General features: G+C 41.7%; 1 protein-coding gene across 1 annotated transcript in view; it reads left to right on the top strand.

The window, feature by feature from the left end:
• ext1b (exostosin glycosyltransferase 1b) overlaps window positions 1–26,147 on the top strand; it is a 159,716-nt gene that overhangs the window by 104,403 nt on the left and 29,166 nt on the right. The window contains exons 2-4 of the mRNA XM_033636534.2: window positions 11,325–11,418; window positions 16,508–16,615; window positions 19,486–19,605. Of these exons, the coding sequence (XP_033492425.1) occupies window positions 11,325–11,418; window positions 16,508–16,615; window positions 19,486–19,605 (322 nt within the window). The remainder of the gene's footprint in view (window positions 1–11,324; window positions 11,419–16,507; window positions 16,616–19,485; window positions 19,606–26,147) is intronic.

The following is a 26,147-nucleotide window of genomic DNA, read 5'->3' as shown; positions in this document are numbered from 1 at the left end:
TTCGCAGGCAAAATCTTACAAGTACGGTTCATTTGCTGGCAGCGTGAGCAGGTTTAAGCCCAATCCCATTTCTTATTGCTACCCCTACCCCTCATTTTCGAGTGCTATCTTGCCCTCAGAACAGAATTACAAGGGGTAGTGGTTGAAATCTTCTCCTGTGAAATGGAACAAACTTTCAAGACCTTGATGATCATCAGTATGCTGGCGTTTACGTAAACAGACGGGACGAGTGGTGCCGGACGTTGCATATATGTTGTTTTCTGCTGTGGTGATTTATCCTGTGTGGGCCATAGACGACCTTTTCGGTTGTCAGGACGCTCGCAATGTGTCAACAACTTAAGCTTCATGCTATCAGTCCCTCAAACAAATCATCAAATAAAAAGAATACTGCTTCACTATCACGTCACTGGTAGGCTAACATTAGCAACACATGCTCCTACCCTGCCAGAGTTAGCTCTAACAAGTGCAGCAACTTCACTGCTGGACTTAAGCTTCATTTCTATTGTCATATGTAGGCATTACAAACCAAATGATTCATTGAAAGTGAAAGGGATAAGGGATAAGTGATCAGGGCAGGGGGCTGTATTGGGATTGGGCCATAATAATTTACATTGGCTGTGAAGGCTGCAGGTCACCAGCGTAGATAAGGCCTGTATCAAGTTGTAAACATTTTCACAATGTAACAGAGCTTTTGATTCTTGGTTTAGAAACTGAAGGGAGGATTTTATGTTTCTGAGAATGTTTCGAGGGTTGTTATTTGACTGTTGCACTGTATTCACACAGGGTGAGGGTGAGAGAGAGCTAGAGAGAGAGAGAAAAAAAGAATAAGAGAGATATTACCGTGGACCTATCAGTCAGCGATTCCCCTCAAGAAATTGTTCTTGACGGGGCAGAAAGACCTGTCACATTTAAGCCCTTGTTCAGATCTTATACATAGATATATCTGTGTTCTGCTGAAATCCAGTCAACGCGGACTTCCGAGTTCATACCTAATATCAGAATACCTCTCAGATGAGTCTCCAGTGACAACTTGTGTTTGGCTTTCACTTCCCAACTCATTATGCAAATAAGCACATGCCTCTTCTGACTCTGAAAGCTCACGATCAAAGTCAAAACATCACAGTCTTGTCATCAGCACTTAATTATGCTCCATCCGCAGGGATCAATATTGTTATTTTTGACACTCAAAGAGGTTGTCAATCGCTGTGGCTAATTGTTTCACACTTTCAATGATGGATGTGCAGGAACACCTCCACTGCCACAGATGACCGACGTTCGGGTGCAGCCTGCGCAGTCAGATCCCAGTGTGCATCCTCAGTGTGTTTTGTTTGCTGCCACACCTGTGACAACAGCTGTCCACCTGTAATGCACTCTCATCTGGCTAATGTTGTTACGGGGTACATTACAATCTGGATGTGTTTGCTTTATTAATTTATTGTTTGATGGTTTCAGATGGCTCTCAGGTTGTCTTTGGATTAGGATTTGGCTTGTTTTTAGACTGTGATCTTTTCTATTTTTCTTATTGGTGATTTTTTTAAATGCAATTTTGAGTTTCTTAATATTTTTGTGTTATGTGTCTTATGTTATTTGTCTTTAACTCAGTGTTGATGTGGCCTGTTTTAGCCAGCCAAGGACACTCAGCAAAACTTTGCTAGTCAAATGAAGGTTAGACAAATTACAGAAGATGTATTTTAGGCTACGTATTAGGCCTTGGCAGAAAAATTGATATTTTATTGATATCTTGACCTGAGACTAGATATTGTCTTAGATTTTGGATATCATGATATCATAAGTGCTATCTTGTCCCACCAGATCGTTTGAGCATTTTTATTATTTACCTTTTCTCCCAGTCATTATATCCACATCAGGGTTACCCACATCTTCATCTATTTGTGGTGCACCATCACAATATGAGTATTCGCCCCACATTTAGATTTTCTGTTTTTATAGCTGCATCTCTCTCCCTCTTTTCCTCTCTTGTGGCAGAGCGTACTCTGGACACAAACGGAGCAGCAGAGCACCAAGTGCACTGAAAGTTAAACTAAACCATTCATGAATTAGTTAAGTGTTGTCTATCATTTTTCCAACCTACTTCAGATGAAACTGATGCGTCCCTTTCACTGGGCTCTGCAGCAGCTGCTCCTCTTATCCATCGATCTGATCTGATCAGCTCTGATCGATCTCAAAAGGAAGTCTTGCGTGTGATGATAAATCAGTTTGTACATCAGTTTTCCACCCCACAACTCAAACTCAACAAACTGCTGACGAGGATAAAATTAAAACTTGTGAAGAGTTCATCCTGTGCTGCGTTCGCGGTCCCACAAGAACCTCTGGACTCAGAGAAGAGACACAGAATGACAAGGACACGGACACAAAAACGCAGGTTTGCCGATGTGGCGCCTGCCCTGTCAGCTACTGCCACACATACAGTAGAATTTATTTCTGTGGGTAACACTGCACATTACTGATGATAATTATTTGTCACAAATCTCATTGTGTAAATACTTTGTAGACACACCAATAGTCAAGCCTACAATATCGTCGCAATATTGACATTGAGGCATTTGGTCAAAAATGTTGCGATATTTGATTTTCTCCATATCACACAGCTCTACCCTGTTGGCTTACCACTCTCACCCCACAAATTTAGTAGAAGCACTATTGCCTGCATCAGTAGTTCAGCTATACAGTCATGTAAAAATATACTGCACTGTATGTGGACACTTCTAATGCACATTAAAGCTCCAGAAGTAGCCTATAGTTGTCCTCAGTTGGCTTTTAACTGCTGTGCTGCTTATTCTGCTGCCACACAGTTTTACACACAGCTCTTTAAATGTGGCCAGCACCACCGGTCAAATCAGCCGCAGTGACATCACTTTCCTCACATGCACTCAGCCGTGTTTTATATGTCGGACTGAGCTGCACAGGACTGTGACAGTCTTTGGGCAGGGCAGGTTAAACTCTTAACAGTCTTGGGAGTGTAATCAGATCGGCCCGGCGTGTGGACAGACCTCGGGGTCGTCATGGGTTTGACCACAGAAAGCCTGTTTGTTTGGTGAGGCAGACCTCTGGGTCATTGCATGCTAGAATGCTAATTGGAACTAGCATAAGCTGGCTAATGAGCGCTAATTAGGCTAATGAATTAGTTGCAGAGTGTACAGCAGGCGTTATGGCAGCGGTGGAGGAGTAAGATGGGATGAAATGGACAGGCACACATCTGGATGCACACATACAGATGCTTGCACATACATTTCCACATAGCCGCAAGGGGAATAAGTACAGAGGGTGAAAGTTAGGGGACACACACATTCCTGTTACACACGACTGATTCTTCTCTAAAGCTCGTATATGTGGCTGTACGCATGTGCGCACACATCATAACATCCTCAAACACACACCACACACAAAAGCATATGTGGATACACATCCCCCCCAACCTACACACACTCCCCGCCTGACAAACACACTCTATCTCAGTTAGTCAGGAGCCAAAGATGCCCCCTTTTTACCCACAAGCTCGCTTAGCCTGCACATCTGTCGTTCTCTCATGGGAGCACACGCAACAATATGCTTCAACTTAGACACTTGTGTTTATGGGGAGGATGAGGCTCCTGTTTAATTACTGCTGGAATCTGTCCTTAGTCTGTTTGGGAGTTATTTACTAGACAAATGAGCGCATCTGTGGCATGACATCCATTATGATGAATAACTTTTATAACATCTTGAGGTTCACTTTCATCCACATGTGCAGAAGAAAACAGTGAGAGGGAATTAGAGCTTTCTTTAATCATAAATTAATAATTTGATGAGTAGAGGGCTTTTTTTTTTCTGTAACAAAACCTCATGAGCACACGCACATGCGCGCGTGCACACACACACACACACACACACACACACACACACACACACGCATTTTCTTCCAGTCCTCCAGACACCCATTCTTTCACACTCTCCTGCAGACACAGACATACCGAAACCCACTTTGGAAGACAAAGAAATTAGTGAGAGAGTGGCAGAGTGAGACGGGAGAGAGGTCCAGGAGGCTAATGTAACAACAGTCTCAATAAGCAGTAAATTGGATCTCTTCTTCTCTGCTCCCTGGAAGACACTCAGGCTGGTTGTGGTTTTGTGTTTTCATCACCCTGAAGCTGCATGTTCAGGCGCCTGCTGGGTGCCCACATGGCACCAGACAGTCCAGGTGGCAGCCCACCAAGTGCACACCTTTGGGAATCTGGGCAGTACATTTACTCAAGTACTATACTTAAAACAGTTTGAGGTACTCTCCTGCTTTTTATGCTACTTTAAACTTTATTTATTAATTTTTAGAGTGAAATATTGCACTTTTTATTCAAGACAGTGTGTTTGTCTGCTCTAACCTAAGCTGCAAATGTTGCCATGCTACCTACAGTAGCAACACTATAGCATTACCTATTTATAAGGCCAAGAATATCATGAGCCAACTACATAATGTGAGGCTACAGAAAGCTTTGTTCAAGATCATCGTGTGGGAGCCATGATTATTCAGTAGCATATTTTTTGAAAAGTTAGAACACTGTTAACCCGGGCAAAACGTGTCACTTTAGACAGCAGTTTATTTCCCAAAGTCATCATTTCATCCTACGAGATTAATACAAGAATGCTGCTGTGCATTTTCATGTCTTCCACAAAAAGGCTACCAACTGGTGAGGATGCTGACTTCATGATGATGATTTGTAGCCATCTAGTGATTATTTATGAAGCCTCTTACTGTACATAATTATTGTTTTTTAAAATGAGTCAGCAGGAAACAATGAAAATTGAGCTGTAGATTAAAGTTTTGAGCCATCTCGTGGGGTTAGCAGGAGGCCTATTTCGCTAGGTAGCCACAGCTGTTAACAACAGTTGTCATTTTAGAAGACAGAAATCAAAACTATTGATGATTGTTGGCTAAAAATGAGTGGTCCAATTGTGTCTACTTGTTTGTGAAATATAAAACCACTGTTCTCATGCCTCTGCCTCTGTCTGACTGAAGGCATCATGTTTTGAGGGTTGTCCATTTGTCCCATTCTTTTGAACAAAATATCTCAAAAATACCTTAAAGAAATTTCTTCAACTTTGGCACAAACATCCACTTTGACTCAGAGATGAACTGATCAGATTTTGGTGATCAGTGGTCAAGGTCACCGTGACCTTGCATCGGTCTCATTCTTGTCAATGTGATATCTAAAGAACAACTTGAGGGAACTATTTCAAATTTGACACAAACGTCCACAGAATTTTGTGGTCAAAGGTTAAGGTCAGTGTGACCTCTAAAAACATGTTTTTGGCCATAACTCAAGAATTCTTATGCTGATTGTGACAAAATTTCATGCATATATCTAATAGGATATAATAATGAAGGGGTAACATTTTATATCCCAAAGTTCAACTGCACTGTGACATCATTGTATTTTGCATAAAACACTTTTCTGGCCATTATTCAGTGTCATATCTTAGGAACAGAATGGGAGTCATCGGGTAACATACTGAAATGGTGACACTAATCTTGAAACTGTGCTGATTGTATACATCTTTTGTGTTGTTGGGACAAGATGTGTGTGAAGCATCCATGTTTTCACAGACATGGCTGTAAACTGTTAGAGAAACTTGAACGGTGTAGGAGGCATACAACCACGGTCATTTTAGTTGAAATTACCACAATATCAAATGCTCAATCTGCTTCTATATTAAACTTCATCATTCCTAGAAAGTAAAGCTTGACAGGTGTAGCAACAGGGGAAGGAATTAGCAAAGGGTCAACTCAGTAGTTTTTCATTATAGTATTACTACTGATAGTGAGTAAAGGATCTGAAGGGAGCAGTGTGGATGGCTGATGGAGATAACATTAGCTACATAGTGAGTTTATTAAAAAATACAGTTTCCATCCCTCTCCTCTTTCACCCCCCTTACCCCCTTGTCTGTGTGGATGAAGCACCGATCCCATGTAATTAAGTTGCTGCAAGTGAAGGCACTTAATGGCAGGTTGCCACGGCAACCGTGTAGGACGTTGCCATCAGGGCTGGCAGAGAAGTGTTTCTTAACTGCTTCACAGTTGTTGGACATGCTGACACGTGCACTCGAACGCACTCTCGTATGCATACGAAACAGCAGGGCGCTCACGCAGAGGTCATCTCCCGTGCTTTATTACATGAAGCCTTGTTTTCTGTCTGAAAAATATTTTATGCACAATGACTTTGTTTTCTGCTGTTTTCACAACTCCACCCTTCCGGCAGGCTTCACCTTTACACACTCACTCAGATTTTTTTTTTCTCACCCTGATTCACTTTCTTATCTGTCTCACATAAACACACATGCACACACACACTCACATACAATAGAGAGGCACACACAAATGTCTGAAAAATATAAATACACACACACACACACACACACAATCACAGCCTGCAGGCTCGCAGCCTGTCTGTGGTTTTCCCTCCGCCAGCTCAAGGTCACAAGTACAAAACGGAGGGAGAGCCAGACAGAACAGAAAAAGAAGGAGAAGAAAAGGTAGAGAAGAAGAATAGAGAGCAAAAACAAGCTGTGGCCCCTGAACCCAGTGTAAAGTGCAAACCAGCAGGAAGTTCAAGGAAAGGAAGAGGAGCGAGGAGAGGAGCAGGGAGGGAGGCGGGTTTACACGGCAGGGGACGTCCTCGTGTCGGCCTCCTCCTGCGACCTCCTCGCCTCATTCAAATCTCTGAACCACTAACGCTCCCTCGGTAAGAGAAAATCATCTCTTTAAGACACAATCCCAGTCGTGATAAGGTTAAGATGCACAGCAGGTGAATCACGTGGGAGGGTTTTACAGGCAGTTTTTCAGGAGATACCAAAATCTGCATCCTGCAAAGCAGAAATTTGCAGGAGAGACTTGGTTTTAATTTCCCCATATTGCTTAGAAAACATTGAAAAACTGAGAAGAGAAGTTTCAAAGTTCTTTCCATGACAGATTAGGTCAACATTTGCAGAAAACATTTGCATTTTATTAAACATACAGTCAATCTGACACACACCACAGCGCCGTGGTTACAGAAAATGTTTTACAGGGCTGCTGTGCGTTAAATCCACACATTGATATTCACTGCCATCAGATGCTCGCCTGTTTTGTGAGCTGTCACACACACACACACACACACACACACACACACACACACATGCACATGCACACTTGCCCAAACAGACACCGTCCAGGCAGACAGCTGGTGTGGAAATATGGGCTAAGATAGCTTCTTCGTCTCCATCGACAGGTGACGGAACGTCAATGTGAGGGCGTGCAGCTGTCGCTTGTTCACGCCGCATGTGTGTCTGCAAGCCCGTCGGTGTGTGTCTGAGTGTGTACGCATGTGATAACTGTGTTATGTGCTGCACAGAACGTTATGCATGTAGGTGTGAATGAGGGTGGGATTTTTATCACAGGCTGTCATGTCCCCGGCACTTCATTAGAGTTCGGCTGAGGAGGAGACAAGGCAGCATCTTGCTGGCAACACCAGCAATCACCATTAGTGTGTGTGTGTGTGTGAGTGAGTGAGTGAATGTAGTGTTCGCCTCCAGCTTTGCCCTGTCAGCTCGGTCCATATTCACAGGCACATACACACAGACAGAAGGCAGCATCAGCAATCACTGTCACACTTCTGTACAGGCTACAGTGCATCCACGGCACCATCAATACAGCAGAATGCGTGTGCGTGTTGTGTGTGTGTCCTGTAACCTTCACCATGTATAGACTATGGCTAAATGAGAAATGATTTTCTGCCTCACCAGTCTCTTAACCCCCAACCTGGACAAACCTGAGAGCTCATTATTTCCATGCCTCACATAAAAATCATAGGTGTCATTTTTGTTCTTTAAAAAATCTGATTTGAGAAACTAATATTACAAAAACCTGTGTGTAAAATGATGTGTTAACTGTCTTCAGCAGTCTCCCTTGTCACAAAGTTAGTACAGTGTACAGGCTGTGTCCCCTTTTTCAAAACACCTACCAATGATCTCATCACTGTTGAGTCTAACATCTTCTGGTTCAACTGAGCCTGATCCCAAACTGTTGTTTCTGGCAGACTTTGAACTGCATACTACGAGGTGGAGCAAAAATATTAGTTGCAGCAGACGCCTCTGTTCATATGTGAAGTGTTCCAGCAGTACGAAGTGTAGAGATGTCATCAGACCAAGCAGTGCTAAAAAAAACATTAGAGAACTGGTAATCCACCATTGTTGTTGTTGTTTTCAGCATATGCTTATTTCATAAACTACAATGTGCATGCATGAATTGAGAGGATGATGTCATCCATTCCCAATGCTCTGTTTTACACATCACGAATACACCAAAAAATCTGCACCTAAGAGGGCGTTTTAAAAATGTCCCTTTTAGTAATGTAAAACTCAGTTGCGTGTGGACGAGAGGCCTAAACATAGAGGGAAATATCTGTTTACTTGTAGCCTTAAATGTTTGTTTTTTTGTATTTCTTTAGAAGGACCCTGGTGCATGATTATCGTCTTTTCTTTCTCCTTTTGTTTTCTCCCTCTCCTTCTATAGTAAATCAGATTTTCTGACTTCATTGTTGTAAGAAGATCTAGTTTACTCTAAATTGTTGTAATTTAGAGCTGCTTTTTGCACAGAAAAACACAACTTTTGGGTTCATGTTGACATAAAATATGTATGAAAAACAGCTTAAATAGTTTTGCCCCTTTGTGTCCGTTTTTTTTTTTTTTTTTTTTTTAGAGGGTATTTATTAGGAAAAATGTGTAAAAAGTAGAAAATAACAACACAGCAACCCCATGATGCCTGGTTCTGCTCTGTTGGCTGGCATGTTAGCTTTTGGGTGGCATTTATTTGCTCTGTGTGTCTGCATGAGAGAGATAGAGAGAAATAATCCACACAGGGAGACATTGCTGTGTCCACATTTGGAGAAATTAAGACAGAGCGCAGGAAAGCGAGAAGGAATAAAGACGGGAAGAGGACAGGAGAAGCGAAATAAATTGGGAGCATTCAGTGACTTGTTAAAGGTTTATGCAGTGGAGGAGGAAGTAAATACTACGTTAAAGACATACAAGGCGCTATTGCTTGTATTTAGCAGTGCAGGCAAACTGTCAAAACACATAGAAAAGCAGCATGGATGCAAACAGACTGATGCTCGGATACACGCTGTCTCTCTGGTTTTCTGTTACACACACACACACACACACAGAGCCAGCTGTGTGGTGGAAGCAGGTGTCACTCTCAGCTCATTACCCCTGGCAGGGTTGATCACCCTGTTTGGAGAGCAATAAGACACACCTCACTGGAGAGATAGAGGGATGAGGGGCCAGGAGGAGGAGAAAGAGGCGCTGGGAGGGGGGAACATGAGGCAGGGAAGGAGCAGTCTGACTCCTGCTTTAGGAGATAGAAGGATTCCGAAAGGTAGCAAGTAAAGAGGAGCGGGTGTGAAAAGGAGCATATGGTTTGTGAGATAGGAAGGGGGGGGGGGGGGAGGAAGGAGGGAGGGAAAGGTACAGGGATGTTTATGGATGGAGAGGCTGTTAAGTGAAAAAGAAACAGAAGTAAAATGGAGATTTATGACATCAATGACAAATTGGAGCATATTTTGTGAGTTTTGGCCATCGCTTCTGTTCTGTAATAATAACATTATGTGCTTACAAAGTTAATTGCTGAAATTTGGGAATGTGGCCACATAATTAAAAAGAAGTCAGACGTTGTAGGAAGTGAGACAGGTTGTAAACAAACTAGTTTCCCCAAACATATTTGGAGGAGAAAAGGAAGGTGAAGGATACAATTATTCCACAAACTGTTCATTGTAAACAAACTTCAGTTAATGGACCACTTTCTTGTTTGAATTTGACCTACCATACTTGCTCGTCAATGACATTTTGGGTGGACTTGAAGGGGACCTATTATGCTCAGTTTCAGGTTCCTATCTGTATTTTAAGTTTCTACTAGAACATGTTTACATGCTGTAATCTTAAAAAAATCACTTTAATTTTCTTATACTGTCTGTGCTGGAACATCTGTATTCACCCTCTGCTGCAAATGCTCCATTTCAGCTCCTGTCTCTTTAAGCCTCCTCCCAAAAAAGCTCAGTCTGCTCTTATTGGTCAGCGCTTTCAGGTGTTCCACATCTCGGTTTCTCTGCACCATCATTGCAGCCAGAGAATGGCTGTAATGCAGGGCTTTCTAGATACTTTCATATAAGCATACTTTCTTACAAACCAGAACTTCACAACTAGACATGGTCCAACAGGAATATGATATGTTTCCCCGACATTAGTTTGTAGCTTCATTTAGCAGTTTACGTTATGTAAACACCACAGACTGTAAAAAAAAAATAGTGGGCATAGCCTCCATAATGTCACCCACTGGTTTGTAGACTCCCATTTTGAACCCTGAAGTTCAGCATTTTGGTTGTTGCCATCTTGGATTTTTGGAGCCAGAAGTGGCCATATTTGGACAAGAGGGTGGGGATAACCTTAACTGTAGCTTGGTTGACTGTGAAATTGTTAATGCTAATGCTAATTTGGGGCAGCTGTGGCACAGAGGTAAAGCGGGTCGTCCACTAGTCAGAAGATTGGCGGCTCGATCCCCAGCTCCTCCCGCTGTTGAAGTATCCTTGGACAAGATACGAAACCCCAAATTGCTACAATGGCTGTTGGGTGGCTGTGTGATGCTGTGTGAGTGCATATGAATGGTTACTGAGCAGCAGGTGGCACCATGTATGGTAGCCTTGGCCACCAGGGTGTTAAAGTGTGAGAATCGGCAAATGTAAAAAGGGCTTCAAGTGGTCGGAAGACTAGAAAGGTGCCATAAAATGCAGTCCATTTCCCATTGCAGTCATTTTACAGACATTTGATTTGAACATCTGACATTGTATCATTAAATATACGACAGAAAATAAAGTAGAGCATAATAGGTCCCTTTTCATTTCAGTTTTTACCTCTGAAAAATTTTACTAAACTGTTGGCTTGTTTACAACCTGTGTGATTGTCTGACAGGTCCTGTTTCTCGTCCCGTCTGGCTTTTTTGTACGACCCAAGTTGTGTTGTAATAAACCAGAATTGTTCTTTGAATTATGACCAGCAGACACAGTGGAGTTTCACAGCAACCAAAGCTAATACCAAGAGAGGTGTTTTTGAAATCTGCTGGAAATGTTCATTAGGATTTTGGGGTGTGTGTGTGTGTGTGTGTGTGTGTGTGTGTTCCTGATTTGCCTGTTTAGATTTATTTAATTAAAAACATTAAAAACATTTTTCTAAGCTTGTTGCCGTAAATAACATGTTCTTGCTAATGTCAGTGAACTCATCGTGTGTGTGTTGTGTTACTGCAGGTACGACTACAAGGAGATGCTCCACAACTCCACCTTTTGTTTGGTGCCCCGTGGCAGAAGACTGGGCTCCTTTCGCTTCCTCGAGGCTCTGCAGGTAACCCAGCAACACACACACACACACACGAACCAGCAATATTACCACGAAGAAAAAAGAATCCCTTCCCACACTCAAACCTCCCACTTAGCATTTGTTGTAATGGTGCTACCTACAGCATTAAAGGATCACTAAATCATTACCACCTTAATTCTCATACTAATAGTGTGATTAATAAAAACAAACAAGATCTTGCCCGTGAAGATTAGCTTCACCTCCCTGCCTCCAAACTGTGTTTTATGTGTAACACTGGACTGCAGATAAACTGCGAAAAAAAGCTGCTGAAAAAATAGAAACCTGTTTGAAAAAAAGTTGATTTTGTTTTTTATTGAAAAATCAGTTTTGATCAAGTATCAGATGAACAACTATCAGTACCTAAGGTCTATGTAGTTATTAAGCCAATGACCTCAACAAAAACACATGCTGTAGTTATTTAACCCCGTAATAAATGCAAATAATGACATAGCTGATATATTTCTCGGTCAAATCACCTAATTTCGCTGGATTTGCTCATGAGTAGAGAGAAATCCAGGGCAAATTTCTGTAACACACTCTCACTCCCAACCTGTCAAATACTGACACTTCAAACTATGATTCTCTGAGTTCCCCTCTAAGGTTAGTTTTGGACGCCCAGGGACGATATGTCACATGCTGTCTTTTGAAATAAACTTTCATGCTCATAAGAAATGTACAGTTTCTACTCGTTGCATGCACACAGTCTCTTCAAAATAAACTGAAACCAACAGAGGTTTACTTCGTTTTTAGGTTAAGGCAGCAAAAGTACCATGTTGGGTTTAGAAAAAAGATAATGGTTTGGGTAATGCACATAAGATAGGCTACACTACTAAGTTACATTAACTATAGATATGACTAATTAAAGTTACCATAATATCAGGACCCTACAGCCATAAACACTATGATGTTATAGACTTGCATTATGTCTTACTGAATTCCATGTGTGTTTTGAGACAGTATTGCAGCACTAACTTTATGCAACACCATTAACACCATCACCATTATAAGATTATCACACAGGGATTTGGGAACTCAAGAACTACAAGTCTTTGGAGACTTTTCTACCATTGGCTAAACAATCTAACACTGTTTGGATAAGAAGCAAGATCCTTTTTTCAGCCCCAAAATCGCCAAATCCACCAGACTGCATTTAAATAAACAGTAATTTTAGGGTCTATGGAGACAGAATATTTTCACATCCAACTGGATGAATTAAGGTTTTATTTTAAAACAAAACAGAGTTGATGATTGTCAAAACAATGGAAAGACAAACCAAGACAGTTTTGGCAAGTTTTAGTTGTTTCTGTCAACTTTGTATAAAGTGTGTTTTACTATAATAAAATTACTATTTATTGAAATGGAGTCTGGTGGGTTTGACGATAGTGATTTCGGGGCTGTTCCGGGTTAAACAAAAGGGTCTATCTCTGTAGGGATCTTTTCCATAATCTTGTCAGACATTGAGAATAATAATCTGAGCCTGTCAGTGGCAAAAACAAGAATGTTTAGTGGACGTAAATTGACAGTGGGAACATGCCCTGAGTGATTACATTGCAGTCTGGCTGCTGCTCTCGCTCAGTACTGGACCAGTTTTGAAAAAATATTGTTCCATTAGACACCTAGACACAAAAACATAGGAAAATTGGGTCCAGGTTAAAAAATATCCTCTACCTTTTTTTTTATTTGTTCCATGGGCGTTCCCATAAATACCAACTGAATTTAGAGAAAGAAAATCAGGGAGCTTTTGTGTTCCCAGCTGGCTAGCTTGTTAGCAGTGAGCAGCTAACCACAGCTCTCGAATCAACGTGTTATAAGACGAGTTTTAGAGATGGTGAATCAAATTTGCAGCCACAAAGATGATAAAAGTGCAAGTCTTTTTTTAATCTTTATAGGTCTGCTATTCATGTGCTCAAGCTACGAAATAAACAAATGTTGTCACAGTGATGTAGGAGTATTAAAATGATTTACAAAGATAGAATCTTGAGGTTTGAGTGCTGTTGAGTACAACAATTTGTCAAGGTTAGGTGTAGATTAAGTTAAAAGTGCTGCCCGTAATGTACGGTAACACCTCGCCAGACTGTATGACTATTATTACCTATGAAGTAAACTCTAATACAGGATCTGCTTTTACCTCCACTCTACTCAGACCTCTTGAAATCTACACACTCCACGTCTCTTTTTTTCACCCCTGTTCATCCATTTCTATAACTGCACTGCACTCTTCCGCATTACTACTGCACTGTCCTTTACCTCTCCTTACCGTCCACAGAGTGCACCCACATAAGTGCGCTTATCTCACTATCAGCTGCCACACACACACACACACACACACACACACACACACACACATACTAGGCACACTTCACTCAGGAGGGAAAAATGCCCTCTCCTCTCCTTTCTCCATTTGTCTGACTCACTCCATCCATCGACTCGCACCGTCTACAGGAAGACGGAGGGAGAGTATTTACAGGCTTTGGTCTTTGCATGAGAAAGCAATTGCTAATAGAGGTCAGCTGTGTGTGTTTGTGTGTGTGCCTGGAGGTTGTTTGTGTGTCTGTATACATATCTGTATGCCTGGGATTGTGTTTGTGTGTGTGTGTGTGTGTGTGTGTGTGTGTGTATTCATGGAGGAGACAGCAGCAGAGCCTGAGGGCCAGCTCTGGTTTAGCTGACACCTTTATGACCTGGGAGTGACAGGGCCGTCATTACATCAAACTCCCACCACGAGCACACACGCAAACACACACACCAGCTGTTCCCTCTACATCTCCTCTCATCCCTCCATCCCTCTGCCACTCCTTTGCCAAAAGGTCACATTCAGCTTCACTGCCTCCCCTCTTTTCATCTTTTTTTATACAGCTATTTATCCACTTTCTTCTGCCTTTTGATCTTTCTACATTCCCCTTTCTCCTCTCTTTATCATTCCTCCTGCTCGCCTCCTTTGAGTAATTAACTTTTCAGCGGCTGAAGTTACCGTTTTAACACCGATGTGTCAACAGGTGCAGCTGTGAAAAAAAAAAAAGAAGCATAAAATGGCCATACTCTGAGTGAGTGCACTCACTTAAAGTAACAGTGTGTAAGATTTAGGGGGCATGTCAGAGACAGGCTGCACGCCCAGCACTTGCTACTCTTTGCTCACCTTTTTTCTCTTACAACATAAGATCCAAATGTTCAGGGGGGGTTACCAGGAGCTGAATTATCCGCAAAGGTCTCTTCCTCTCCAAAACAAATTGACCTGGTGGTTTAAACCAGTAAAAACACTGAATAAAGCAGTCATGGAGGGGCAGCTTACAGTAGTGAATGTCAAATTGCAAATGGTAGAAACATGGCAGTGCAACATGGTGATCTCCTTATACGAGGACCTGCTCCCTATCTAGATATAAACGTCTCATTCTAAGGTAACGAAAACACAGTGATTCTTATTTTCAGGTGATTATTCACTAAAGAAAACATACTTAGTATATCATATTCCATTCCTGCCCATATATCCCCTTAAATCTTACACACTGAACCTTCAAAATAAAGTCAAAACAATTCAAGTAGACACGGTGTGGTTGTTTTCTTTGATTTTAAGGCTCATAAGTTACTAAAATGGGTTTTTTTTAAGAAATCAAATAACCACAAACAGAATCAGAAACAGAGCTATTACGCACATAATTAAGAAATTCTTTTTGTGTATTTTAGAGTCGCAGCAGAGTGGATAAATGTGTTTCTGGTTTATATAAATCCAGAATGTTAGACTCTTTGTAATCTGCTCTCCAACAAATTGCTGCTGTTTTTTTTTTGTTTTTTTTCATATTCATATCAGTCATCGTTATATTGAATTCCTCGCTATCTGTAACTATATGCTGCCTGCCTGCCTCCTTATCTAGATTGTGTGTTCAAGCTTATTTCTGTTTATCTGATTGCTAAGCTGCGTTGTGTTGAGCTCATGTCTGATCTCAGATTTTGCGGCAATGATCCAAGCAACATGTATGTATGTTTAGGTTACATTTGAGCTTGTATTTGTGCACTAAGGCTGCTTTTGTTTTAATTAAAGCAGCAGTAAATCTTTTTTTGTATGAACAAATAGACCATTACATGTCAAATGACTATGCAGTGTTTCCCCTATATCTATTTACCATGAAAAAAAGGTCCCCATACATGGGATGTCCTGGTAGCTCACTGGGTAGAGCATCTACCATTAAGGCTGACTCCTTGCTGCAGCAGCCCACGTTTGAGTCCAGCCTAAGGCCCTTTGCTGCATGTCATCCCCTCTCTCTCCCCCTTATATGTATTATATAAGTATATGATAAATGATATTTCCCCCAAGAACTAGCGGCAAAACATAAGCTAAAAGGAGAATACTGGACTTGCATATTAGTTTTATTAGATGATAATATGTCTATGTTGTCCTTACAGCTTTTTCTGCTGCTGCCCTCCCCAAAAGTCAGTTAATACAACTAAGTGCATTTCCATTCATTTCTGTCATTTGTAAATTTGTCAGGATACAGTCCAAAAAAAGTTCTGCAATAAGTGTTTCTCGTGTAATTAGGACCAATAATTTTGATAAAATCTGTAGTATGACAGTTCAAGGCAGCTGCTCTTCCCTTTCAGTTGTTTAAGTTCAGCCCTTTGATGGGATTTTCGACCCTGAAACAGCATCTAGTCTGCACCTGATAAAGTTGGCATCAATAAAAACAATAATGGGCCTTATGTTGCGTGTGTTATTGTAGTGACTCCCCTGCTTGGCTGCTACAAGCCTCAGTAGTGATTTTATGTGTGATATATCCACATTACACCAGAGAAGCCTGAAAATTCAAAGAAAATCCAATTTTTTGACATATGGGGAATTTAGGCATGAACACAAAGGGTCACAGACAACACAAACTGATCAAGTATAATACAGTGCAGGCTTCATATGAAAAGAGCCGCATTTTGCAGCTTTAATAATCCAGATCAATATGTAGCACAGCAGTCATGGTTTAGCTGTAGCTGTGATTGTGTTTGTAGAGGATCATGTCCAAGCTTCCCTCTCTGTGTGTGTGTGTGTGTGTGTGTGTGTGTGTGTGTGTGTGTGTGTGTGTGTCTGTCTCAGGCTGCATGTGTGCCAGTGATGCTGAGTAACGGTTGGGAGCTGCCTTTCTCCGAGATCATCGACTGGAACACAGCCGCGGTGATCGGCGACGAGAGGCTCCTGCTGCAGGTAACGGCCCGAGGACGACACTCACACAAAACCGCATGCTCCATGTATCACCTGAAAACTATACCAGGCCGAGAAACAGCTGCAGTCCCACACACTGAAAACAAAACCTTTTCCCCGGCTGTCGATATCCTAAGCACACACTCCTCACTTATATTCCCCAAAATCCTGTTTTGTTTTCTGGTGGAGTGATAGACAACTAAACAAAACGTAAGCAGCATACTAAGTCCTAGACTGCTTGACAATGCCACTCAGAGCCTCACATTGTTATATGAGAGGGCAAATAAATAGAATGAGCAAATGGATTTGGCTGGAATTGCTTGAACTTCATGGGGAAAAAGTAATTATATGCCCATTAAATGTTAATTTGAATGAAGTGTGTAATAATATTGTTTGACATTGAGTTTTATAACTCTGTGCAGCACCAGTGTGCCTGAGCCATCCTGGATCTATCTGTGGAGTCATGTATTTTACAGCAGTATGATGGGCTGAGACAATGCAACATACAGGACATTATATTAATGTTTTTCACAAAATATGGGATACCTGTACTGTGCATTAGAAGTATTTTCTTTCTATTTAAACAGGGAGAAATGTTTGGAAAATACTGCACACACAGTATATTTACTCCTCCAATGAAAACGTTAGTTGAATAGGGGAGTATTTACTAAAGAGTGGATAAAAAGTGTTTATTTGCCATTATCCCCCCTTTACTATGACAAATGAACTCACACAGAGATTAAACTACACAGCTCTTTGAATAAAAGTACAATAGCATTCAGCAAAAGCTGCTGCAGCATTTTGGCTTTTCATCCCTAATACTGTTTGATGACTGATAGTTGCTGTTGCTGTGATATTATTCGTAAATTCCTGTGTTGTGTGCTTCATTCCCTTAAATGTATGTCTGTAAATGCCATTTTTTCCCCTCTGGGACTCTACCTTTTCAGAATAACATATTTTGCTCCCATACTAAGGAATTTGCTCATTTCTAATACACGTGACTACTATGACACGCGAAGTTCAGCTGCAGGGCAGGAAGCAATTAATCATATACAGCCTGAATTGGGAATAGAGGGATGTGACTACATTGAAGTGATGGATGAACCGGCAGGCATCAGGTATCGTCAGGAAATAGACACACATGTTGGATGTGATCCATACAAATCGAAGGAAAGTGACTTTTTTCTCGACCTTGGAAAGCAAGGTCAAGAAAGGCAGTTTGAGAAAACTTGCTTTGTTTCCAGATTTTTCAACCACATGTTGTGGCCTTCCTCAGCATGGAGTTGCTCAGTTGTCTAAAGCCATTTTTAAATAGGAATTGTGCAAATTTGCAGGAAAGCCCAATCAGTGTTTTTTCAGCAGTCTTTTTTTTTTGGGACAATGGGGGGCGTGAGCAAGTAAAAAAACGTGTAGCTCAGCGTGTGACGTAAACAGTGATGTGCGAGGGAAGCAGCGGCTGGTCAGTCCTTCGGCAATTGTCTCGTAAGTCGGCCCGTTCTTCACCGTCCCCGTCATCTGACGGTTAATGGCCTCTTCATTTGCGAGGGCAAGGAGGGTGCGCAATTCCTTGTCTCCCCAGTTGCTCATCTTTACAGTGTCTGTCAGGTTTGCGTTTCCCTCTTGCTACTAGCTGCTCACTAATTCCTGCTATCAGCTGTTTCCTGTTTATCCAACGCCAGTGGGTCGCACGTGCGACATCATCAACAGCTCCTCCCATGGCGGAAGGCCCCCTCGGTCTTTTTAAACTAAAAGGGTTCCGCCAATATGACTACCCTACGAGGCGGAAAATTGGGCCCTTGGATCAACTCGCCAGTCCAGTTCTGTGTGTCTAAACGCTCACAACTTGCCGGCAAAACGGCCCAACATTCGGCGAAAATCTGGCAGTGCAAAAGGGGCTATAGAGATAGTTAAGTTTTTACCCTGTGACTCAAGTGTAAAATTCAGATCACATAATAACGTGTGGTCTTATATTTTGGTAAGATGGCTCCTGAGAAACAAGATGTAGTTTAACGCTTGAAAAACAACTAAAAATGGTGCAAAAATGGCTTTGAGACATGTTTTCTTTCATTTGGCGGGTGTGTCAGAAGTGTTACCCAATCAGCAGTGGCATGTATGTTAAACAAATTCTAGCACATTTTTACTTATTGTACATACATTTTTTGTTTTTATTGCACGCTTGCTTTTGCAATGTAAGCATATATTTCCCATGCCCCTTTGAACTGAGTTAAACCCTGCGCTTGTGTAACACAACAGTTTGTGACGCACCATTGTTTCCATTGAAATAAATGTTTAGCTAAATTTTATCATGGCTGAATGCAGCCAAGGTTAGGTGGACCTTATAGTGAGATATAGTCTTCTGACCCTGTAAAATTCTGAAAATACAAACGAACAAAAAAAAACGCTTGAATGGAAACACTCCTTCAATATTAGATTGCTAAGTCTACTCATTAAAAAGACTTGGTCTCATCAGTGTAAACTACATTACCTTCAGTAACACTGCTGTAAGCAAAATGGTCAGCATTTAAAGACTTGAAAGTATTGCAACTGACTTGCAGTTTATTTATTAAAATTTTGTGACTCAACTTGGATTTGCCCTCGAGGACTTCAGACCTTTCTTAATAAATGCTTTGACAACACTTAAGACTTGGACTTGACCTAAATTACTTAAGAATAGTTGTGGCTGCCATTACAGAAACCTGCAATATCTGCTTCAGCTACAGCTCACACGGCTTCCACACCTTAATGTGCTTTCTCTCGTGGTTGATGGGATTTCCAGAGTGTGTCTCTGGGACCAATTTTAATCTTCCTGTCAACACAGTTTAGGTCCCAGATCAGTCCTGAGTGATGACTGACTACTGCTTGTCGTTTTGCAGATCCCCACCACGGTGCGCTCCATCCACCAGGATAAGATCCTGTCCCTCAGACAGCAGACTCAGTTCCTCTGGGAGGCCTACTTCTCATCTGTAGAGAAGATAGTGCTGACCACACTAGAGGTAAGGATGCAAGACACACATGCACAAAACCACCAGCCCCTCTGGCCTCTCTGCCTTCATCTCTCCTACTCCATCATCAGTCTTTCTCTCAGAGGGCTGCAGTGTCACAGCAGACTCTCTGCAATCTTCGCTTTATTCTCAGGCCTCTCTTCGGTCTCTTTGGTACCAGGCTAAAAGCAAAACAGAAGGCTGGACAGAGTCGTTTACAGAGAGTTAAAGGACATTTCAGTACATGTTCACAGAGAATTTGTCACAAGCTGCTGTCTGTTTTACTCAAAGTGGATGAAACAGGGTGTTTCCTTTAAACTGTGACTCCATTTATGGGTTTCTTTGACACTGGATTCTCAACATTTAACAGTGTGTCAGCACAGTCTCTATTTGTTGATGGATGCAAAAGTTAACAATAATCAGAAGTTGTAGTAGTATTTGAAGTGGTGCCAGTGGTATTAGTATAGGTAGTAGTGGTTGTACTTGAATATGTCTTACAGCTTTCATGAGGCAATTCAGCTCCAAGAATCGAGCTAATGGGCACCAAAGTAGAATGTAAACTTAAATTTTGGTGTCTAGTTTGGGGGATGGCAGTTGGGTTGGGAGTGAGTTACTGCCCCAAGTGACGGAGTTCAAGTATCTCGGGGTCTTGTTCATGAGTGAGGGTAAAGTGGAGCTTGAGATGAATCGGCGGTTTGGCACAGCGTCTGCAGTGATGTGGGCACTGTGCTGGACCGTTATGGTGAAGAGGGAGCTGAGCCAGAAGGCAAAGCTTGCAATTTACTGGTCCATCTACGTCCCAACCCTCACCTATGGTCTATGGGTAGTGACCGAAAGAATGAGGTCACGGATACAAGCAGCCAAATTTCCTCAGGAGGGTTGCTGGGCTCAGCCTTAGAGATAGGGTAAGGAGCTCAGACAGCCGGAGGGAGCTCGGAGTAGAGCCGCTGCTCCTTCCTGAAAGGGGTCAGTTGAGGTGGTTCCAGCATCTGATCAGAATGCCTCCTGTGCGCCTCCTGTTGGAGGTGTTTTGGGCACGTCCCACCGGTAGGAGGCCCTAAGGCAGACCTAGAACATGGTGGAGGGATTACATATCTCGTCCGGCCTGGGAATGCCTTCGGGTCCCCCAGGAGAGGCTGGAAAGCATTGCTAGGGAGAGGGACGTATGCAATGCTTTGTTCAGCCTGCTGCCCCCGCAACCTGGCTTCAGATAAGCGGTTGAAATGGATGGATAGATTTTGGGGGATTGAAACCAGTGCCTTAAAATGATATTCTGCCCAAAATCTGGCATTATGAGTTTCGAACACAGGTCTGTAAAACTGTAAAATAGAAGTTCTCATCAGTTAGAATGGCTTCCAATAATGATTCAGGAAGTTTTTAATAGTATATTTAGCATATCTTAAGTCACTTTAGTTCTTCTCTATGAGTTGTTTAGAGCAGCAACAATTAATTGCCAACTAAATCTATAATTGATTAATTGGTTTGTGTAAATTTATTGAGAAAAAAAAAAAGTCAAAATTCTCTGATTTCAGCTTCTTGAATGTGACTTTTTTCTGTTTTTTTTTTTTTTTTTTAATCCTCCATGACCGTAAACTGAATAGTTTTGTTATGTGGACAAAAAAAACACTGATTGACATTTTTCACCATTTTCTTTCATTATATAGGCCAAACAACAAATGGATTAGTCGTGTAAATACTCGACAGGTTAATCGAAAATGAAAATAATCATTAGTTGCAGCCTTAGACTCGTGTTTAAAATCATCCAACTGACACCAAAGACAAAAGTGTTTTTGCTGTTCCAATCGGTCACACTTGAAGCTAATGCAAAAAGCCATCACTGAGGAGCAAGATGCCATGATGGTTGACATGGGGATAACAGTACAACACTTTCAAACAGTTTGAAAATGTTGCACTCATTTCTGCACACCTGGCCAACCACTAAAGTTGGCTTGCCTGTTGGAATGTTAGTTTTGAAAGGTTACAAAATAATTGTTGTTGTGAAAGGTGTGAAGGGAGAGGCGGTTTGAAGCCCACTGACACCATAAAAAAAACATCTTTTCTTCCAGCATTCAATATGCATTCATACTTTTTTCCCCGTCATGAAAACTGGTCATTGTTGGAATCCAATCTGGGACAAAGTGAAGGAGTATCACATAGAGTTCAGAAGCCTCTCCCCTTCCTCTGACCTCCTTTTGGCATGCACATCTACTTTGTTAACAACAATCCAGTTTAGAAAAAGTTGTGACTGGAAAAGCTATTCCTCCCTCCAATCCCCCACCCTCATTATTCAGTTTAAACCAGTTGTTTATAGATGCAGGGATAACACCTGGGCTTACTGCTAGCTTCATGCTGTGGTTGCAAATGTCTTCTTCTGCCTTCCTCCTCCCTCATCCGAGTATCCCATCACGCATTTAATTTCCTCTCTTACCACGACGCTAAAGCCTCGGAGCAGGATTCCCCTCAATCCTACAGTCTTACGTATAGTATAACCTTCCAAATCTTACATCTGAATTTGACTCTTCTACACACACACACACACACACACACACACACACACACACACACTCGGCAGGCAGATTGTCATAGCTTCAGTATCTAGAGTCTGTCTGATTTTTAGCTCGCTCTACATCTCTGGTCTGTTTGTTATCTGGCCCTGTCTCACTGTGCGCTATCTCACACACACACACACACACACACACACACACACACACGCACGCACGCAGAGTGAGAAACACATCTCCATATGTCAAGGTGTGTCAGCCCAGATACACATGGCACCACCCAGGCATAACCTCGCTGACATGTTGTCACTCTACACTAAAGAGCAAGGTGATGCGGCAAAAGCTTGTGACTCAGTCTGTGTATGTGTCTGTGTGTGTGTGTGTGTGTGTGTGTGTGTGTGTTCACATTGAATGCAGCGAAGGGCTAAACACTTAATCCTGACTGACTGTCCTGTAAAGAGAGGGGAGAGGAGAGTGGTGGGAGAAAGGGTGAAGAGGAGAAGGGGTGACATATGTAAATGGCGTTGCCGTGGCAGCCCCCGAGATAACGAGCGACATGGTTTATTCATCCTGTCGAGCCCGCACCCTCCTCCTCCTCCTCGCTGCAGATCTGTGATGATCCACACACACTCACAACATGCACACACTCCGATATCTTGACAGATTGAATCTCCTCACACACATTCACAAGCACACTTGCTTTTTATTGACTTCCCACATCTACTCCAAACTGTGTGTGTGTGTGTGTGTGTGTGTGTGTGTGTGTGTGTGCGAGGATGGCAAGCAGGGGAAGGAAACACGAGTTCAACCTATCATGCAGTGTTTCCTGTCAGGAAGCGGCCACGTTTCGACCAATCACAAGGTCAATATAGCCGGGACTGTGCTGCTGGTACACCTATTAAACCCACCTATTAAAGCGGAGCTCACAGTGTGCTCCCAGAGAAGCAGGATTTATCTATCATGCTCTAATTGGTTGATTGTGGCTGTTCTGAGGTGAGATTGAGTCGTCCATCATGTCCCGACTGAGGGCTGCCGACGGGGGAGGAGCCGCAGCCAAGCGAGCAAAATTGCCCCTCATAAGGTGTGAGGGTTCGGGGTTTTTAAGGTGGCAGGCAGTGTTTTTATAGAGAAGTTAACGGATTTCAAGTTAATCTGTTCGGCTGAGGCAAATGGTTATCGACTGCCCTCAGGGACAAAGCTTGGAAAAGTAAAAAAAAAAAAAAAAAAAACTTACCCAGTGCTGTTTTTCCCCTCCTCTCTCTCCTTTTACATCGCTGTCTCCCTGTGATGAATTTTTATGTTGCTTTGTCAATATTATTACAGTGAGCTCCCTCCAGCTATATTATTAACTTTTTACAATTCGAAAAGCTATCAGCTGCCCACCTGACTCTCCTCACCTCCTTCTATACATCCGTCCTTTTGCCAAGCCAGCAGCCGTCACCTCCCCGATTCAGTCGCCGCCATAAAACACAGCCGCAAACCTGTGTCTGTTTTACTGCAGCAATTTAGCATGGCTCAAGGGCACAGCAGCAATATCTCTTTCCCCTGCCTGCCTGTTCAGCAGAGGCCGACGGCGGGCTGCAGCTTGGGAAAATAGCGGCCGTTCTCACGTCTGACCGTTTGACTGACTGCTCTATTTGGGCGCAGAAAGGATTGGGGCCGGCCTAACTGACTGGTGCTTAAATACAGCTGATGACTTTGTCTGTGTTTGGCTCTTTTTTTCCCAATGGCCTTTGTCTGTGTGGCTGACCGGCACAGATGCCTTTGACTTGCTGTTCTACCTACAAAAAAAGAAGACCTCGGCCGGGTTTGTCTGTGGAGGAAATATTACACAATAACATAGATTTCTTTCAGCTCAGCTTTGTGCCACTGCGATTCACTCTTGACACGATCAATAGCTGCTATTGAAGTGATACAAAGCAAACATTTGGAAAGCTCAGCCAGCTTTCTAGCTTTCATCCAACGCCCGTGGACTCACTTTTATAACATTTTTCCACCTGCTCTAATTCACTGACTGGGTTTTGAATAATCCTCTGAATATCATTCTGAATTGAAATGGGGTTATTGGGAGTTGGAACATTAGCCGTGTTGATATTCATTCACATTTATGGCTATCTGCTTCTTGGTGTTTTTTTGTGAGAAAACTCATTTCGCAGTGTGAAATGTTTTATAGGTGTGATTACAAGGCTCATTGATCAAATCCTTAATATTTCACCCGCCATAATCTGAAAGCCAAACGTCTGTTCCTCTATCAACACAAATAGTTTTGATTCTTACGAGTCCTCCGAGACCTGACTGAAATGTTATTTAAAGGTAGTTTTTTGTGTGTTTGTTTTAACTAGCTGAATTGAAAAGGAAGCCTCCCAAATGGCACGGTGGCCTGAAGGATACAAAGACCCCGCTGTAATTAAAAAGGCATCAAAGTTTGATCCTGGCAACAGACAGGGTGTCCTTAAAGTTCTTTGTGGCTGTCAAAGTAACACAGATCTTTGTAAATTCCTTTAAAGTCTCCATTCAAACGCTTCAAAGTTAGATCAAGCCTTTTTTACCCAGTTTGTCAGCATCATTATAATCTGTAACTTCCTTTTGTTTGATTGTTGATCAGTGACTGTTGTAGATGTCTTGTTGTGCATTGTCTATGCATTTATCTGTGAGTCAGTGTGATAACAAATTTTAATCAAAGCACTGTGGATTTGACCACATAAGACATAAGGGAAGAGTCTAACAAAAAGATGCTGTTGGTTACATTATGGAAAATGTAGGATCCAGTGTTCTGGGGGGACTGAAGTCAGGATTTCTGCCTCTGCTTTTTTAATTTTTACTACTGTATTCAGTTTTTCTCTGTCCCTTGCAAATCCCCCAACTTTATGAAATTACAGTACTAAATCACCGGAGTAACCCCTGAAATATAAATGTAGTATTACATGCTGCATTAAAGGATAGCTTCCTAGAGCTGGATATTTGACTATTGGAACATGTGTTTTTTGTTTTGTTTTTACTTGTTTGTTTTGTTAAGTGTATAGAATGGGTTAAATGCAGAGGCTGATTTTTGTTTCAGTTTTTGCAAATACTGAGAAACGGCTATAGATAAATTATAAATAAATTAAATCTTAGAAATATAAATCTCAAATCTGAAATCTGTTGATGTTAGTATGCTGTTGCTGCACTTTTGTTTCACAGGGCTTTGTCAGGGGTTGTCTCCGTTTCAGAGCCCATAATTATGAGCGTTTATGCATGTTGGTCATTTATCCATGACAAACTAAAATAGTCAAACTAAAATTTTTTAAAATAACAAAAATTCTAAAAAAAAAAAAAAAAGAAAAAAAAGAATGCTTTTTATTTAAGTGAAAAAAATTACTCAAATAAAAGCAGCTTATTAGTCTTTTTAAGGAAAAGACTATGCTAACATAATTATACAACACACAACACATTAAACAGGTGTGTAGTGGAACTTAAAATGTTAACTGTATTGATGGCACACTATGTAAATCAGATAATTCACAATATTAACTGTAAAATAAGACATCAAAGTATATCAGTATGAAATTTCTTAATTCTCATAGTGACATAGTTTTTTTAGCATATATAGGCTACTACAACAGTGTAATAAAATTTTGTTTTTGGTGTGCTAACCTAAGATTTTCAGTGGCCACCCCTATGAAAAATTTCTAGGGGCTCCACTGCTTGTTTTGCACCTGGGGCTTGATGCTAACCAGCTTCACTTTACCCAGAAGTTCAGAAGCAAGACACAGAAGGTTTACTTTGGACTTGAGTAGTGCATTAAGTGAAACCTATACTGAACATTTACTCGTAGACAACTTCACTACTAATTTCTGCACTGCTGTGATTGCTGCTCTCACCGTATCCCCGCCTCTCGCTCATCCACACACACACACACACACACACACACACACACACACTATGCACTTAGCTGGGTCTTTCTGCATGTTCTGCAGCATTAGTTCAGTTTGCTGTTACATCTCTCAAACCCTGTATTTGTGAAAATAAATGGCTTAAATTAAAAATTGTGTCACAAATCTATGTTGTTATATA

The sequence above is a fragment of the Epinephelus lanceolatus genome, chromosome 16, assembly GCF_041903045.1.
Source record: "Epinephelus lanceolatus isolate andai-2023 chromosome 16, ASM4190304v1, whole genome shotgun sequence".
Lineage (NCBI taxonomy): Eukaryota > Metazoa > Chordata > Actinopteri > Perciformes > Serranidae > Epinephelus > Epinephelus lanceolatus.
Note: the sequence above shows the minus strand (reverse complement) of the source record. Positions and strands in the feature narration are given on the sequence as shown.